At 36.1% G+C, this 20,658-nt stretch overlaps 1 protein-coding gene across 1 annotated transcript in view; it reads left to right on the top strand.

The window, feature by feature from the left end:
- The window catches only part of Tis11 (Tis11 zinc finger protein), a 29,247-nt gene extending 12,702 nt beyond the window's left edge, over positions 1-16,545 (top strand). The window contains exon 2 of the mRNA XM_018461406.1: positions 15,077-16,545. Coding sequence (XP_018316908.1) covers positions 15,077-16,246 — 1,170 coding nt within the window. The 3' untranslated portion in view covers positions 16,247-16,545. The remainder of the gene's footprint in view (positions 1-15,076) is intronic.
- Positions 16,546-20,658: the final 4,113 nt, after the last annotated feature.

Here is a 20,658-nt window from a genome sequence, read left to right as displayed (position 1 = left end):
CAGGCACAGCCTTCTGCGTGAACGTAAACGTCCACGCACACGTACGGTGCAAATACAATGACGCATCGGCGCATTGCGGATGGCGCATGCACCCGCGCGTTGTGTACGCAACGGCCGCTCGTAAACGCACGTGCGCGTCTTTTACGCGCAGGAAAGTCTTCGCGGTCACGCGGCCCGACCGACGCCTGAATCACGCATCTTATTTTACGAGCGGTCGGGACCTCGCACACGCGTATTTTAGTATATCCATATATCATCCGCGTGTGTTTCGCCGTCGTTAATGCACACGCGGGAGCGTCAATGCGGTCTGACACTCGATAGTTAAATTTCTCTGCCGTATTTGAGAAACGTGGATAGTCTCTCCACTTGCGCAATTGATAGTTGAGATTACTTCATTTTTGTGAAGGACGAATAAAAATCGTACGTGAAACTTCGTTATGAATGCGGATGCACTGAATGGCTCTCGATTGCGCAACAGTGCCATTTTCCCGTTCATAATCGCGCGGCTTTCGTTAATTGACAGCCATCGAAATTCATTATCTCGATTAGTTCGGGTTTTGATACTGAATAGACATTGGAGACTTATGACTTGTGTCTTTAGTTGACATTTTTAGCTCTACGTCTTAACTCTACGTCTATAATTATATTTATTCCTTTGTCTGCAATTAGAGTCTTTTTTTATCCAGTCCAAGTTTTTTTTTCGCTGTTCTATAGGTTTTCAAAAATTGTAAAAAAATTCAAGGTTACTTTTCAATATGTCTTAAATTGCCAAACAGTTTTTAATAAGATATTTTTAGGAGGTGGAGCTGGACTCTCCTCCGCCTTCCTTTATTTCGGAGAAATTTCAGAGTGAAATTTTGCTTTGTGCCAAAAAAGAAGACCTAGATTGCAGACGGAGGTTTAATACAGTTTTGCAAAGTTCTATATATATTCCAGGTATTTAATGAGGTATATTTTTACAATCCTATTTATCGTACTAGGAATGATTTTTGTACGACTTTTAGTTGCTGCAATTGTTAAGACCGGTGTGAGTCATATCACTTTGCTTCTCGACCATTCGAATGAACGTATGAATGCAGGTCTAAGTCGCGTCATCTGCTTTCATTGCTTGTTCACTCATCAAAACTGATTGCGATAACGATTGCCTTGTCGCGTATATTCGGTAGCTATCAACCTGGCATAGTTCACGGGGATAAATTTAGCATGCAGCATTGGCACAACGTTCCTCGTATTGTTCCATTGCATTGTTCTTTATCGCGAATCGGCGTACGAGTTGAGCTCCTTCGTGAGGCCAGAAGAGGAAAAAAGATGCTACTTTTTCCTCGCACGTCGGACGCGTATTATGCGCCGCGCGCACGATCGTGCGCGTGATGCGCGTTGCACGCGAATTGCCACGCCGATGCGCTCGACGCATTTTTTTTGAATGCCGGCGCTTAATTTCCGATTAATTTGCATGTGATACGATCTCTCGGAAACTAATTGAATTCATCGGAGATTCGCGATGGAAGGGGGATGGCCGTCACATGTATTATGCATACCGGTCCTGATTTATTTTACTTTGCTTGTTTATACTTTAGACATTACTTGATTTTATAGTTATATCACAATTTTTTAATCGATGTTACATCTTCGCGATCTGGGTAATCCCCGATATACACATATATATGAGTAATCAATTAGATTAATTGAAAGTCGAAGATCTTCCTCCCGATTTATCTTGTGTTGAATTATTGTCAATTATTATCAGTTTGTAATTGCTTTCGATCAACTTTAATTCACAGCGTGGATACAATTAAACTCGTAAGAGCGTACATATCCAATTAAATCGAAATAGCGAAAAATACTTAATTTATTCATTATACTCAATTACATAATTATTAATAATTTTGGAATTGAGTCGGCGATTAATCTTATCACATAACAATTAAATGAAACATTTAATATTCGTAGGACATAGAAAAATATAAAAAAAGTAAACGGTGAAAAAATCATTTAATGTATATCATTTCTTAATTAGTTTTATTCAAAACTTAATTTTATTATACCAATGAATTAAAGTCGAATTTTTTACATTCACGTTTAATATAATTAAACTGAACTTAAAAAATGTATCTTGTTCAATGACAGCAAAAAGGTATTGTTTCTCTCGCGCGATGGTATTTCTATTATTTCATCCACTTAATGACGAGTCACGGGGAAAATGGTGGAACGCGTAACGAACTTACCGTATCGGTTTTTTCCGCTAATTGCGAGAAGAAGAAACGAGCGCCGACAGATTGTGCAGGGCGTGACCCCTTTCTTGAATTTAGTCGAGAGTACCTTAAATTATAGTGTCTCCCGCTGTACGAGCGTCGATTTAATGCACCTTGAAGTCATTAGCGCAATACGCCGATGAGTCTGAATCACGCGGCGATGTGTTTCGCGAGCAATTAAACCTTATCCGTGTTCACGAGCGCGCGCAGGAACGCGGCGGAGGGAAAAATGTCACCGAGTTCCGCGATTATTCAACCGTGGCTTCAAGCCGCTGACTAGTGTGCGCATTGTCGACCGGTAATTCTCGTGAAACACATGCGGCATGATTACAAATTTGCTAACGTGGATTTATGACAAACCCTTGAACCCCCTGCAGACAACGGAATGTACAAAATCAGCTGTCACTAATATCACAATTACATTTGACATTTGAAAATTACTTTTTGGCGCGCGCTTTTCTACATCGTCATTCTTCAACTTGACTATAAAATATTCTTCGTTGTGTTAATTATATTTGCTATATTTTCGTATAGAAATGTAAATTGATTCTTTTTAGAAGATAGACATGCTTATAGTTGTACGCAAAGAAAAGACTGCCTCTAAATTTTTGCAAGGAAAACAATTAAATTATGAAAATTTTCACGATGAAAAATTAAACGCTCATGGCCCAATTTGTAATTCACACGTTATTCGTAAGAAAATTCGCTCGAGATCCTTGAAATCCAGATGCTGACAGGATCCAGAATTCTTCGAGGTGTATTCTGAACTACGAAAATTTCACTTTTTGAAACATGAGATGATAATTTCACAGAGATCAGATCTTAATTTCAATATAAATATTTTATTAAGTTTTGTATAAAGATAAAGAAATAAATTTAAAAAATTAAATAAATAAATATTAATTAATATATATTTATTATTAATTAATTAATTAATTTTTTATCTTCCGACTGAAATCCTGGCTCATATAAATATTTGTATATCCAACTATATTTTAAGAACTAAATGGAAAATTACATCTCCACAAAATATTTTAAAATATCCTATAATCTGTATATAAATAACGCATAAGTATTGTTAAAAATATGCATATGCTGAGACACAAATTTCAGTTTTAAAAGCGTTATTTATGGCGAGAGACAGTTTAATAGAGTTGCACACAATCCAGCCATATTGTTTTCTTGTGAATTATGATCTTTTGGAGATTATATATCGTTGAGCAGTAACGTATTTCATGAAGCTTCAGCTTCACCAATTGAACGTCCTACACACGCAAATCGTCCTACGCGTGCAAGTCTATGTGCAGGCAGTCGTGACCGACTGAACCGTGACCGATTCTTGACGGCATGATGACAGTGTCAACAACCGCTGTAGCCTGCAATATTGCCCCATTCGCATTACTGCTCTCTACGATTCATAATTATCTGCCTCCAGAGAGAAAAGAGGCTTTAATAATCTGAAGTTTTAACTCGTCGCTAACTGTAAAGGGATGAGAGTTGTAAGTAATGCATTTTCCCTTCTGAATCATTTAAAATAATCGCTTTTGTTTGTATAAACTATTGTAAAGTTTATTAATTCTCTCATGTAGGTATAAAGAATTACTTTCGTTTTTTTGAACAAAGAAAAAGGGAATGTCTAAATCACGCTTTCTAATTTTTCGTTCTTACGCATTATTTTCATTTTTTACTCAATTTTCCTCAAAATTAATTTATTAAATATTATGTTTACGAGAAACGATATTATATTATATTTAAAGATGTAATATTTCAACAATTTTTATATAGAAATTAAAAAAATGTAAAATATTGATTTGATATATCAGAGAAACATGTATAGGTAGATGTTAAGCAAGGACTGTCCATTAGAACAAATCCGTTTCCTTATCCACTTTATCCGCTAATACGTTCTAGTACAATGTAACGTGCAGCAGCATCAAACATTGTTACATTAGATTCACTGCGGATAAACTAGAGGATGTCGAGCAGGGAACACTAAATCACCGATAAAATCTGACATATCTCATACCGTAACTTTACTAACTCGATTTATACCGACTACTAGTCTTCATTTTAACATATTGCTTTCTCTTTGTCTCTTCACTGTGCAGACAATATCTTTTTTAAACAACCTCTAGACACTCAATATTATTGTACAATTATTTTGTACAATATTATTGATGCCCTCTTTGAACAATTTAAAACAAGTAATCTGGAGGCTCGATATAGCTTGTAGATGATCAATAACATTGTGCAATAATATTGATCGTCTCGAGGCTGTTTTAAAGGCGTGCATTTACAAAATGTGCGACCTCTTTCCGATTTTCAACTCCCGTCCTTTCGTTGCACAATAACGGAGCAACGCTCTCACTTGTGCCTGTTAAAGTTTCTACTCGTTTTTACGAGACGTGGGCGAACAAGTCACCAACGATTATCGCGTTAGTTTGCGCTCAGCCAGTTTCGATCGTTCGCTCGCTCTTGCATTTACAGTCGATGCACTGAGAAAAAAAATTGTTTATTTGACTAAATTAATTTTTAGGTTCTTTTTATTTCCTTCATTGGGAATATATGTATTTAAATCATATATGTTTTTAAATATCTATGTATATTCTTAATTGAAAGAAATAAAGACGAACTAAATTAATTTAGTCGAATGAATAATTTTTTTCTCAGTGTGACATTTTTAGATATGCTGGCGTGCAAAGGAAAAATCGACGAGTCGATGAGTGAACCGTGACCATAATGTGAAAATCGCCGCGTGAAAAGTCTGTAATTCTCTAATTCAGACTGATACAATGAAAACACTTCCTGCAACGTATTGCGAAGGCCGCCACGTGGAAAGTTCGCGGAAAGCCACTGAATCGCGATTATCTTGCTGGCGAGCGCACTCGCGCGTTTCTATCGAAGAGGAAAGGCGGCAATAGTATCAGCCATCAGCTATCCGATCTAGAATGTTCGTATAAATATAAACCAGGAAATGATTGTTACATCCACAAGTTGCTTTATCCGTTTTTACTGCTCTGTTCAACTTAATATTCCACGATACTTATAATAAGCAGACGCGATATCGAAAGAAGCCTTGATGAAGAAATATAAATAATGGTCATTAAAAATATGTATTCATTGTTCGTATTCAGAGAAGCGTTATCGTCATCTGATTAATTTGGTAACTCACAATGATTCATACTCTCGACAAAAAAAAATCCAATGCGCACTTTCGCTGTTTTATCATTGTGATACCCGTGCGATATAATTGCCGCCCTAATCCTCATTGTTACCGTGATTAATTCGCCGGCACGGTTTGTATGCCAGCTTTTCTTTTTCACGCGATGCGATGCAATCCGTACGCTTACGCGTACGGACGCCGTAACGTGCTATTACATTCTGATTACCGGGCATAAATTATGCGATTCAATCGCTATCCCGGGTTTCCTAATCGTTTTCACGTCTTTCGCCTCGCCTTCGATCCTGGGAGTGTTTTTCCCGCCCGCGAGGGAGGGAAAAAAGAAATTAAAGTTCACACTAAACGTACTTTCACTTTTCGCTGTTGTGCATACGACACGCTGGCGCGCGAGATAATTGCGCGAAGTGCACCAAGTTGCATTGTTATGGTACGAAGGCGCACTCTGTTTTCCGCGTGCGGTTTCTTCGCAACTCGCGCAACTCGCGCTACCCAGTCCGTGATTCATATTTCTCATTTATTCACCGCGCACCGATCAGTCAGTCTCATACGCGTGCACCGTGCAAGGTTCACGGAGGAAGTAGAGTGGAAAGCCGCACTTCTCGTATCGGCGAATGCTAATCGTAACTTTTTTTTTCCGAAAGCCGCCACTGTGTGCGTCACAAAAGCAGTGCTCGGTGAAAAAACGCGTAGCGAGTGGAACTGTAACTTTTGGATATAATTTGCGCATGTCGACTTTAGTGTGCAAGATTTTGACATTTAATGATCATTTCTCAATAGTAGAATTTCTGAGTTTCTATCTGACTTTTAGAAAATGCATATATTAATCGGTTTTAATCCAAATTTAAATAAATCCTTATTTTATAATTTTGAAAGAATTTCAATATTAAATATCTCCGAATTCTATTCAAATAAATCCTATATTTAAAATTGATTAAGGACAACATTTTTTTATCGTTATTTGGCTCAGATTTTTATATAATCTTTTATAACTGATGAGTTATAAATAACTCAAAATCATCCGTTGTTCATCTTCGATTTTTCTTCTACGAGTGATTTGAAGAAATTGCAGGACCTTCAAGATAATTCACGTATCAAAAGTGCTACTGAAATTTGTATGCAGTCTTTCAGACTTGTAACGCGGCTTGTTTTCGCTTCGTACGCTTTATGCGCGAGAAACTTGCAAAAAAGGACGAAGGAGAGTTTCAAGGGGCGACACGCTCTTCTGGGTCGGAAAGCGAAATGTTCGCCGGTTCTCTTGTGTTTCTTTTGTCCGTTCGTCAATGAGTGAAAGACGAGGAAGAAAGAAAAGACATGTAGGGATGCCAGCGAAGCGAAAGAGAGCGAGAAGAAAAAAGTAATTTATTTGTTATTTCGAAGCATTATGTTAGAATAAATGCAACTACGAGGAGTCGTACATGAATGTAAGAATTATTTCTTAAAAGTGTGTGTTGTGGAAAAGAAATGCAATTAGAATGCAATCTTAGAATGCAAGATTAAAATCTATATCATTATGACTTATAATTAGCGGAAAAGAGAATAATTTATTTTTAAAACAATTGACCAAGATAGAACGAAATTCACTTTCAAACATTGTTCTTGCCCGTGATCAATATCGATTTAATTGATTTCGATCAATACTCATTGTCAATCCATTGCTGTGCACAATTCGCGCGCGCAATTACATTGCATATGCTATCCGTTGAAAGTCCACTCGAAAGGTCAATCGCAGTCGAGCACGACGTTGATCGGGTAACGAAAAGTGTAACAGACCGCGTTATAATCAAATCTGCCGGTTTTTCGTGTGTAATTAAGTAAAATTTTAATGTAACTCTAAATTTAATGGAGCAAAACGTTGTTATTTTAAATAAGTTATTTTAATTACATCATAGTTGATTCACAGCACAAAATCTTTAAAAGCTAATTGCGAAAATTCACATCCACGATACAATAATTTTTTATATGATATATAATATATAAAAAATATAAAACATATATATATATATATACACACATATATGATATTGAATCATCGCTGGTAAATTATCGTAGTTGTATCAGTAAGCGTCATGAGTAATACAAGTACGTGTGATTAAAACGAGAGAATGCAGATAATGCAAATGTATATGAGGCTCCGCTAATGCACTCAAGATAACGAGGCAGGAGGAGGGAACGGATGTTTTTTTACAAACGATTATAAAAGCGCAAGGTTCGTTGGGCTAAAGGACAGACAGCTGGCGATCAACATAGGAATTCAAGACGTCGGGGTTCTATACCGGACAAGCGAATAATTAGGATAATTAGGAGTCCCGACGATGCGCCGCGCCGCGCGCAGTACTTATGTAAGAATCAGTGCGCGAAGCGCCGCTGTTCCATTCAGTCGGTCGACCGGCCGGCGCCATGCTCGTTCTTTAGTCGGTTTCTTTCTCTCCCTCCCTCCCCCCATCTCGATTCTTCTGCCCCGTTCTCCACGTTACTTTCACCTTTGACCTTCGGGATCCACGTTCTTAACCCGCGAGTACGTGCGCGATTTCTTCTAACGCGAGTACGCGCCGTGAGGTGATTGAGCGCGGTCACGTCTTCTCTCCCAGTTGAAAGATATAATTAAATATTATAATCTTATAGTTAAGTGGAACATACGTACAGGTCTTTTTTAACTATTTAATTTTGAGCCGTTAATTAATTCTCAATTCACGATTTACCTCATAAAAAATGGATGATTTTTACTAACGATTGATAATATTTGTATAATAAAATATAAGCATCTGATATCTTTATAAAATTATTAAATTCTTCATTATTAAAACGTATTTTTTAACAATTGATTTTTATGTGTCTTTCGTTTCTTCTAAATGTAAGCAATCAAAAGAATTTCGCGGTGATATATAGCGGTGATTTAAATAAATCATCTATTAACACTTCGATCCACGAGCGTACTTTCACTGTCGACCGACCTTGAATATCTAACTCTTCGAGCAATGCGCGTTTTTTTATCTTCCTTAGAATAAAGTGAAAGCGCAATACATAAACCATCTTCGTTTTCCTTTTTTTCAAACGTTGCAAATATGATTATTTTATTTGCATTTCGGATATGCGTTTCAATAAAGCGATACTCGCATCGTTTTCAATTTATGTAAGATTTTAACGGGCAAGTTTCTCCACACTGAATGATGAGTTTACCTTTGACCTATAATATCCCGCTTTTGATCTCTCGAAATGGCACATATCATTCCCGCACGAAGGAACTACTTCGACACGTATTGTCATTAACGTCTCTCGTGTGATTTCGACATTCTTGGACAGTTATGACATTTCTACAGTTATAACAGCCATACCGAGATCCGACAAAGAGTATAATAATATACTTGAATTCGCAAAAATTGTTAGTCTTACATCATAAAAGATTTATTAAAATCCATTGTCTTCTTAATTATAAAAATGTTTAATTACGATACAAAAGATGTTATAGCTCGCAGTTACATATTTCATGCATAACGCAGAAATAAAATTTCCCAAAGTAAAAGCTTAATGAATTTGAACTTTTATGTATTCTACGTAATAGATAAGATATTTGACTCTCATTATTGTTACTGAAGCATATTTAAACAAATTTTATCGCTGAACTTTGACAAAAACATATTTATCTTAATCAATTCAGGCACTTTAAATTTCGAATGTCCATTGACGATTTCGAGTGAAAAGCACCGTAACAATTTTCAGGAACATAAGTGATTTTTTAAATAAAAGGATCATAATGATAATATTGATCATGATATGTCATATGAAATATTACTATGAAATCTTTTGCAATAATCATATTTTATTCGTTATTGTTGCATAAACGGAACAAGAAGAAAGACGCGACACGATATGACCTGTCACTTTTTATTTACTCAAAAATAAGAATATAGGAATTATCGTTTCTCCGTTGAAAATCCGTAACTACTATCGCAAAGACATTAAAAATAATCTTTCTGTTGGCCCTGGCATATAAATGCTCATGAATCATACATATATCGTGTCAGAGTCGCGCGCATCACGCTACTTTCGCAAAACTAACTTATCCCAGCTGTTAAGATCGATATCTACAAACAGAGACTGTTAAATAATCGTCATTGTTCACAACACTCGATACGCGGAACGCGACGCGCGATGCGAATATTAAGTTCGCAATGTGAGATGGCAAATAAAACGGAACTGGTAACACGCGCGGCTATAATTGAACATACCTACTGCCGGTGTTGTTCTATGCATTCAAAGTAACGACGTTTGAAGAATGTAGATAAGAATAAATAAAACTGAATAGAATTAGATTACGTTATAGTTCGAAAAAAATAAATTATCTTCAATTATAATACGTATCTTCAGAAGATATAGAAAAGTATCATAAAAAAAGATTTTTACAAAAAAATAAAATTTCTTTTGGTTCTTCTAAAAGGATTTTCTTGTATAAAATGGTTTTAAATAAAACTGTATCAAGCCAAAAGCCAAAAACTGATGAAATTTTTATATCTTCACGAACAAATGAGCAATATTTCAAAGTCTGATATTAGCATCGAGCTGCAAAAATTGATAAATAACATGTTAAAATGCAAAGTACTTGAAAACGATATCTTTTCGTGAAAAATACAAATTAAAAAGTATAAACTTTTCAAAGGAAAAATAGATTTTCCCTGTAAGAAAAAAAATAATACTAAATGTTTAATGCATTCATCTTATAATATCATCATATTTTCATGCGCCAAAATAATTTGGTTCAAGTTCAAGTGGCACTGCAATATATCTCAGAATGGGCTTAAAAATAGACTCTGTTTTTATTGGCCTCACGTTTTGTCAGCAAAATGGATGAATGGACTCGCCACGTGTGTTGCAACTTCACAACGTGAGTAAAAATTAAATTTGCTGAGTCGCACGTTCGCCTTGGAATAATTGAAAATACAGTTTATGCCAGGCTTTTTCGGGACGAGTTAGCCTATTATAGTGATTCATCGACGACGGTGGAGGAAACGCCGCTCATAACCATACGTCGTCGGCTTCGTAGGATCGTAACATCTACGAAGAAAATCCAACCGGTTTATTTTTTCTCTTACCGATATAGGCGGTACTTCCTCTCACTATAGGCGCTGTGGAACATACACAGTCAAAAGTCTGCGCTAGAAATATATACGGTACTTTAACTGGCGGAATCTATTTCCGGAAGAAGATTTTAAACTAATCTTTTTCTTCTTTTTCTTTTTATTTTAATAGAGAATGTTAACCTATATACATACATTTTATATTTTTTTATGTATGTAAAGAATTTATATGACATTTTAAAAGATTTAATTATTTGTTTTAGATATCACAAATTTATGAAAAATGTTATTTTATTTTGAATACATAAAGGACTTTTCGTCGAAGCATCAAAAAATTAAAACAACTGTTTAATTATATTGTCTAATATTAATTGGTAATTATCTAGAAGCAAGTAGCATGAATTGCACGACTAAAAACTATCATTTCCTGACTGTTTGATTTAACACAGTTTTAAATTATTATGGCGGGCGCTGTGAAATAAAATACATAATTATTTAGAGCGTAACGATCATAAATGAGGATAATTTCTTTACCAACTTTAATTTTTCTGTTAAAGAAATATAATATTCCTAATATTTTTAAAATAAAAACCGATGCAAATTGGTTGTGTTCAACAGAAAAAATAGCTTTGCAACAAATGTTGTAAGATTCTTGGTTTTTGTTGCCCTCAATCCTCGGCTTAAACGTATATTAATTACATTAAAGAATCTCACAACAGTTGCTAAGCTACTATTTTATTGAAAACGCAGCCATTGATTAGTATGAATCTTCTATACTTTCGTAATAACGATCGCTTCTTGCCCAGAACGAGTCTATAGGATGAATCCGCCTTAACGTCGCTACGAATATAAAATATATAATATTCTTCCGCGGAGAGTGCGCAAATCGGCGTGATTAGATACGCGATATATTCTTATCGGTGTACGTATGTGCGTGCGACGCGAAGATTTATGCGTACTCGTAATCACGCATACACGCACGCACGCGTGAACGATAAAATAGGCGCGCGTATGCGTGTGAACGATTACCAACGATCGTGCTCTTACGATAAACGCACACTTTAACATGCGGAGGCTAGGTGGGAATAATTACGACAAGTAGTGTGTGCAGTTACTTCTGCACGCGTATATATGTATATGTGCTCTGCGCTCGCGTACTGACAAATGAAACAAACAAATTCACTCTGGCACGTATGCGCACGTGCTGGTGGAAATTTCCAGACTCTCGTGAATCCTCCCGCGTGCGATCTCACGCTCGGGAAAACGTCAGATTTTTTCTGTATACGTCATCGAGCGCGTAACTGATAATTAGTACCATGTCGTCTGCGACGAGACAAAATAGAAGAAAGTTACGTGATAACGATATCTTATAGTTTGTCGCAATATTCGTCGTTTATTGCCAATAGATTGCATTATTGCAGTAGATAGCAAAATCTGAGCAAAATCATAAACTTGCGAAAAGCAGATAGATAATATTATCAATAGTATTGTAAGACATTCTCAATCTATTTTTAAAGATAACACATATGTGTATTGTAAATTCGTCACATATTTAAATAATCTGTTATATAAAGGAGATATGTTATAAATAATTTATTCAATGATGATCACTACTGTGTATTGATGATATTATCTGTCTGCGTTTTACAAATTTAGTTTGCTCGGCTTTTGCAATTTATTGTCAATAATCAATATATAATATTGCGATAAATTATAAGAACTTACATCTTTACGGAAGGTTGTAGGAACCTAATCGTTTTTCATCGGAGAATAACCTATTATAAAATCTGATAATATACAAAGCCGTGTTAAAAGTTTAATAGATACTCTACACTCTACGACTACTTGTCCGATTTTTCTGCGATAATTCACTATGAAGTTTTCATTGTCTTCTACATTAAAGTACGGGCTAAAAGCAAAATTATCGTCCTCAAAATCTGATCTCTGATCCTCAATATAATAAAATCTCGATAATCTCGCCTATCGATTGCGCGATATAAATAAGATTGAAAGCTTAGTTGATCTACGATGATAATATTTTCATGATAACATCTAGATGTTCTAAAATGATTAATATTATATACGGTAAAATAATTAATCCAATTATTATTTATAAAAAATAAGGCGTGGAAGATATTATATTCGTCTTTTTATGATTAATGTTGATTAAGTAATATACAAAATTTGCGTTCCTACGCGATGTTTTTTTTTAGAGATTTTTTTTACGATAGATTCTTAAAAACATTTATGAATCTTGATGCTCTGACGTCGCTATATTATTATAGATTCGTTATTTATCGCTACATGGTTTTTTGTACGCGTCACGTCTCGCTCAAGTTATTTTTTAGTCAGACTATATGTGATTATTGTACTCGTACTTTACGTGACTTATCGTGTCATCAGCTTGCAACATTACATAAATGTTGAAAAAGATCATTATTCATTAACATATGAATACTCATGCTACTGATAGTTACGTAGTAATATTCTGAAATTTTCCACACGTATTATCTGCTTGCTATTTTTAACATTTAGTTATTTTTTATTTGATCCAAAATGTGATTTTATTAAATTATGTGATTCATTTTAAAATTTTGCTTAATTCTAAAAGCGTATTGAGAGAAATTTCACAGTGCTCTTAAAATACATCGCATAAATTCTAAAAGCGCCTTAAACATTCACATAAAGTTGGCGCCACATAATTTATGATAATGCTGTTTTTTTTTTCCGAAGAGATGCATCTCGTGTAATGAATCAAGTGACTTAATGGAACATGATTTCTAGAAGCATGTAATCGCTCGACAATAATAGGAATTGTAGTCACCAAGAGAAACTACACATGATTCGAGGAAGTAGAATGCTAGAACCCTGCTTGTGTTCCTTGTGTGCATCAATCTTTATGAAAGACCATATCGAATTAGTTGACAGCATAATGAATGAATCGCTCCAATGTGATATTCATATGCACTCCGTATTTTAGACACATACACGTATCTCGATGATATGCCCTTAATAGCGAAACATATCGTATCAGAATTAGATTAGCTCTTTAGTAAAAATATTCTTCCTTTTTAAACGTAAACGGTCTTTTATCGTAACCTTTATTTTTTCCAAGATTATATGGAAAATAATATATAATTTGTAGGACGTATATTTGCGGAAATTGAGAGATAGTTAAAAATTGAAATGTTGAGTTTATTATACTGAACAGCAGTTTTTTATAGCAGTTTTCACTCAGCTGGCTTAAAAGTAAGAATATTGATTCAAGTAAAGACTCAGAAAAGTTCTTGCAAAAGAATAATCAAATTATCCAGTATAATAAACAAAAATGTTTACTTTGATTCGAAAGATTATAAATAGCTCCTAATGTACCTGCTTGCATTTCAGTTATCGTGATTTATTATTTTTTAACAGATTTATCGTTCTTTACATCTAGAATCTGTTTATCTTTATCTGATTATCTTTATTTTTATTGAAGTAATTAAGAAAAATATTGTCTATACGGTGGGGGGGGGGGAGAGAGATCTGGGTTAAAAACAAAATAACTTTGTGGAACTAATTGTTGCAATAGCTGTTGAAGTGGCATCACATAAGATACACTACGATTTTATCTGACTCTCTTTATTCTCTATTTTCTATTATCTATTGATTATGCTGGGTGAGGAGAGATAAGGGCTTATAAATGAGATCAGATTGAGGCTGATTGATATGTCTGTGCTATAAGTTCATTTTAGTGCGTTGAACTGTATAACGTTAATTTCCTCGATAAAAATATTCGTTATTTTAATTGATAATATCAAGGTCGAGATTGTTGGCGATATTTCTCTTGTATTATATTAAATTTTATATAAAATATTGCATACGATTACTTTTCTAAATATCAGTTAACGCTATTTGATTAAATTATCCTTAATAATAATTTTTGAAAAATGTTTAAATTTTATGCAATCTCGTATTAATATTGTGACAATTATCGAAAGTAATATTCATGTAATATAATACGAATAATATTGCATAAATTAATAAATTAAGCTTATTGTAAAATCAGTAATATATTCTATTAGATTGAGCACTTCAATTTGGTTTAATAATTTAATGTAATCGTGGAAGTTCAAATATTGATATGCATATGAGAAATTTCTTGAAAAATAAGGTGAAAGTCGAGTTAAAGCGTGTTATACTTACAATTAGGTATAATTACTTTCAGCACTTTCGAATCTTTCCAAAGTTCATCTGCCACTTGCATAAGTCTCTGTCGCAACGTCTACCTTCCGTTTTCTAGCAAACGACATATTATTTGAGTCTCCATTGAAACGAACAACCATGCCAGCGACAATCCACTGCCGGTCTATTCGATACGCTATCTTACCGTCACGATGACATCGCCAAATTGTCAAGCCTCAGTTATCATCCGCGCAGCCATTTTAAGGTCAAATTACCCGCGCGACACCTCTCCATTCATTCGATAACGCATCTATCATCGCGGTGTCGCAATAATATTGCGCGGTGAATAACTACAATTTCGGAATTGTACGGTTAACTGAACGCGCTTTTTTTCTTTTTAATTACAGAATGCAGCCTCGACTAAGACGAAGGATCCTTCGTCATCTCCAACGACGACGAGCACCACGAATGGCGGTACCGCCGGCGGTAACAACGTCGGCAATGGACACGCGCCTCTGAAACGCAGCTACACCTCCTTGATGACCACGTTAATCGAACAACACCGAAAACTGGACCGTAGCGTGAGCGAACCGACATCGCGCTACAAGACAGAGCTCTGCCGGCCGTATGAGGAGAGTGGCTCGTGTAAGTACGGCGATAAATGCCAGTTTGCGCATGGATATGGCGAATTGCGCAACCTGGCACGTCATCCAAAGTACAAGACCGAGTTGTGCCGCACTTTCCACACGATTGGCTTTTGCCCGTATGGACCGCGCTGTCACTTTATCCACAATTTCGAGGAAGCTCGTATACACAATCAGAAAGTGAGCGCCCAGCTGGGCTCAACGCAGCCCAACATAGTGGGCTTAAATCCGTTGATGAGTGCGGCTGCAGCTGCGGTAGCATCCGCGACCGGCAACGGTACCGCCGCGAACAACAATGCCACTGCCAATAATGTCAGCGTCAACGTCAGCTTACTCGAGCAACTCGCCGCGTCGTCGCACGTGGCCGCGGCCGCGGCGGCCGCTGCCACTACGTCAAACCTCATGCGAACGAATTCATTGAGTCTCGGTAGTACTGCTGCCACTAGCGCGAATGGCTTCAATCAGCCACCGTTGCTGCGAACGTCATCGCTGAGCCTGGCCACGAATCATCATCACGCGGTACATCTTCGTCCAGTGAACGCCGTTAATACGGTGATGACAAAACCGAAACCGCTCAATCTTAGCCCGACGTTCTCGCTCGGCAGCTCCGCCGATTCAGTCTCGCCGTCATCTAGCCTCAGTCAGTCACCGACGAACTCCATGGCGAGCTTCTTCAGTGATGACTGCAGCCAGCAGACGCTTTCATGCGGGAATATTCAGACGACACCGTTCAGTTATAGTCAAGACTTCAGTCTGCTCGCCTGCTCGAGACAGAGCCCGAGCCCACGCAATAATGGTGTATGCAGTCCCCTCGCGTCCGATGAGGTAACACCCAGAACTCCCTCCCCGTTGTCACCTAACACGGAATCCAGGTTGCCGGTCTTTAATAGGATCAGCAGCACCCTGGGCGACTTCGATAACCTCAAGATCTAGAGCGGTCGCCGCGCGAACCGTAAAGAAGAGAGACGCGAATTCTCGACGAGTCTCGCTCGGAATAAAAAAGAAGTTTTCACGTGAATTGACTCGAGATTTGGGCGATAGCTTCTCTACAGTGGATTCTGTCCATGATGGAATTAACGTCTTTTTTTTCTTTTTTACGCAGATAGAAGTTTGCGTGATGTGGTTTTCCCTTATCCGTCATCGGCCGTATTCCTGAGAAGCATTTTAGGCACACGTCAGGTTTCATTACCCTTTAACTAGCATCTTTTCCTCTTCTTTTTTATATATTATTATAATCATAATCTTCATATATATCTCATCGTACTATTGTAATATATTATTATATTACTACATATATTATATTATCATATTATTATTGATACATACATATTTATCATTTAATATTCTTTCTTTTTCTTCTTCTTTCTCATATTCTTAGATTTCGACGCATATCGTTAGACGCGAGTGACTTTTTAGCAGAAAAGTGAGATCAGCCCGGAAGTCTCAGTCTGCTCGTTTAGGCCCGAATATGAAAATGGTTGGAGGACGGTATGAGAAAAGATAGAGAGAGAGGGTTCTGTGGATAGATCAGTAGGTGCCAGAGGACACCAAGCGTAAATTTATTCCGAAATGTGACTTTCCTCCGAGCAAGTTGTTTATTGATCTCACTTGGTAGATCCTCATTACATCTTACGGTCCCCACGAACCCACTGTCTGCGTCCGTCACCTTCTTCCGTTGGATTTTCGAGTTACAAACAGCAACGTCGCTAAATCCGGGGCAGGTAAAATGTTGCAATATCCAAATAACATATACGATTACGTTTTGTCGAGTTTCTTTTCCGAAGAAGGAAGGGTGGGGAAAGTTGTCTCGAGAGTGAAAGGAGAATAAGCACTCCAGCGAGCGAGCGAAAGAACGAAAGAAAGATCGAGTGAAAGAGGAGTATATGACAGAGTGAATGAGTGAGTGAGTGAGTGAATGAGAGAGAGAGAGAGAGAGAGAGAGAGAGAGAGAGATGCGTGAAGCCAATTAACGCACTGCAAACGGCGTCGTTTGTCGCAAAAGCGGTCATCATGAAATTTGTGGATTGAATACGTTTTATCGTGACTGCCGCTTTTATCGCCATCGGTTTCATTAATCTTCGGGAAATATTTAGCACATCACCGAAAAATGAAACCGATTGGTGGCGTGAATTCATGATAATGTATTTTCAATTCCGCTTGTTTTATGCCCGCATAACGTGAACGCTTCAATATTACGGTTGTTGTACGTATGTGCGACTCTGTTTTAAAACCAACACCCATGCTCTTGCTAGAACAAAAGGTTTTGTTCCTGACAATTTTCACAAATGGACTGTAAAGCTGAGACTGTAGAATAGTTTTAGGATTTTTATTTTTATTTTATTTTATTAATCGTATGAGAAGCGAGCAAGACAGTTAGACCTTTCTCTTTTAAACACATTCGAAAAATTCACACATCGACGCCGTTTCCAGTGATTCCGATCGTTTGATCGCGCAAGTGAGTGCCTTTTGTAAACTTCGATTGTCTTCCATATCACAATGAATAGGCTAGACGTATGAAAGATGGGAGAGAATGGCGATGATATTAAAAGAGAGAGTGTATATGTATGTATGTACGTATGTATGTGTGTGTGTGAGAGAGAGAGAAAGCTGAAAAGAATCTACTGGACAATAATGAAAAAGAAACAGTATGATTGATACGTGTTGCGTTTGGGCAAATTAAATGTATGAAAAAATAGTTATATTTTACATGTATATATTTTATAAAATATATGCATAATACACGACACATACACACACATACATATCGAGAAAGACATATATACTTTGTGTGATTGAATTATCCAGAACGCTCATGTCGATTCCCGACTGGCGTTCTCCTTTTTCTCGGATGAAAGAAAACACTTCTTTCTCGTCGCGAGGCTCGTTGACTTCTGCCTTTCATTTTTTTATATATATACATGTATATGTTACATATTTAATGATATATGTTGCACCCATGATCGCGACGAGGAGAGAGAGAGAGACTCACTTCGGCGCGAACGACAGAGCTATGGTGATGCCGATTTACTTCGTATGTATTGCCCTTTCCCAACAAAAAAAATGTGATAACTGTAATACTATATTAAAAAAATGTGGTAATTATTGCATATAGAAATATTTACTATTATAAAAAAATATGCTATAATAATAAAAATGCAAAGAATAAAGATGCGTGAGAGAAAAGAATGAGCAAGATTGAATGAAGGATGACTGAACCAATGAGAGAAAGAGAAAGAAAATAGCGTGAGAGGCGGAAGTCGGAACGCTCGCGCGGGCCGTGTGATTTCTCGAAGAGATATTTTTCACATTTATTTGTGACATTTCGTTCGAGACACAAATCTGAAATTACAAAAAAATTGTAAAAGTCCATCGCTCACGAATCTCGATGGGAAAACGCCGACCCCGCGTTGCTTCGACGTGAATTAATAATTATTACAAAAAAAGAATACGAGCGCCTACAAACTGACGTGGTTTTCGAAAATCGATATCATTCTGTATATAAGCGCTAAACTCTTTCTTATGCTTATACGAGAAATGTTTTCGTTTAATTTATACTTGGATGCAACTTTGTTATTATATATTTACTTTATTATTATATTATTATTATTAATATAATTATTTTTATTATTATTAATTATTAACTAATTATTATAATTATCGCTGCATTATATTATTATTATTATTATTCGCAAGTAATGCCACTTCATAATCAATGCTCCCAGCAACGAACGAAAGGTTCTGCCGGTTGCCTCTTTACTTCTTTTCTTTCCTCTTTTTCATATAAATAAACGCGAGTGCTTCCTGTCCACAAAACGCACCACCCGATCGCAAACGATGTCGACGGTGTTCTAATATATTGCTACTACCGTGTCACATTACTATATACTATTATTATTATATATTATTATTATTATTATTTTCATCGGCATATCTATTCTATTTAGCAACGATCATTCCTTCTCTTCAGTCACTTCCATATCTCTCATTACCGTCGTCGCTAAACCAAAAAACCCGTGCTTTTTATAATCAATTGTATATAGTTCACGCTATATATAGAACCTCAAAATTATTAGCGATACGTTTTACGACACAAACAATTCGTATTATTAACGTTTTAATTGACAGCAATGGAATTTAGAATCGTGACTTTCAACTTGATCTTCGAACTGACATCTATTACCTCTCTTTGCCACTCGTGTTTTGGTCACCCGTAATTAAGGCATGCAGTTTCAGGAACCGATTGTACCGTAAATATGATGGTATTTATGCTTCTGATTCTATTATATTGGAATCATACTTTTCTGAGTACCAAGTTTTTATTGTAATTTTCTTCCTTTTCAAACGCGATTTTATTTATAGATAAAATTAATTGCTAAAATCAATTTGCTAAAAAGATCAATTTACTTCAAATTTTATCAATTAAGTTAAAGAAATATTATTCTATATACCACGTTCTTATACCATGACTACTTAAGAAATAAAGTGTACTCCTAAATTACACGTGTTGAAGGTTCGATTTTACAGTATATGATTACCTAAAGATTAAAGGTAACCAAGAAATTCATAAATGAATTTCATTGATGAATCTGTTGGTAATCTTTAATCTTTAGGTAACCATATATTGTGAAAACGGGCCTAAGACACGAACGGCAAAGGATAATGCGTGTCAATGCGAAAATCGGAGCTAAATTCTGTTATTGCAGGAACGAAACATGAAGATTATTCTTTTCCTTAATTGAAGGCGTTGTGAGCGACAGTTACATTTTATCTCGTTTAGAAATATTAAAATTAAAGTAATGAAAAAAAAAATTAAAAATTAAAGTAATAGAATGTAACTTATTAAAAGTATCTCGCAGCGCGCGCGTGCAAATTTATTATTTAAAAATATATCATTTCAATATACCTCTGATAAACATTCATTTTTGAACATTTACTGTATATTCTTAACATTTAATAATAAATGATGACTCTTTAACGTTAAGATTCTGAACTTTTTAACTAAATTTAAATAAAACAACATAATGTATAAAATAAGAGAGACAATTTTAAAAAATTTAAAACTCGAGCTTGAAGAAATGTCCAATAAAATCGAAAAGAATTAGAGAAGCTAGATTGGAAAGAAAAAAATTTAGTTTTCAAGTAATAATCGTGAAATCACATTTAGCGCTAATTGCGCGACGTACCTAATTGCGAAGTGTGTAAGTTTCTTTACTCGAGGGAAAATGCAATTGAAACGCTGCTAAAATAACGCCTTCAATCTTCACCGTTGTGCCAGTCGTGCAATTAGAAATCGGGGACGGAAACAGAGAGAGAGAAAAAGAGAGAGTAGGACGAGGACAGACTGA

Source organism: Mycetomoellerius zeteki, unplaced genomic scaffold, assembly GCF_001594055.1.
Source record: "Mycetomoellerius zeteki isolate Tzet28-1 unplaced genomic scaffold, Tzet1.0 scaffold122, whole genome shotgun sequence".
In the NCBI taxonomy this organism is placed as follows: domain Eukaryota; kingdom Metazoa; phylum Arthropoda; class Insecta; order Hymenoptera; family Formicidae; genus Mycetomoellerius; species Mycetomoellerius zeteki.
The sequence above is the reverse complement of the archived record's forward strand: the minus strand, read 5'-3'. Positions and strand labels throughout refer to the sequence as shown.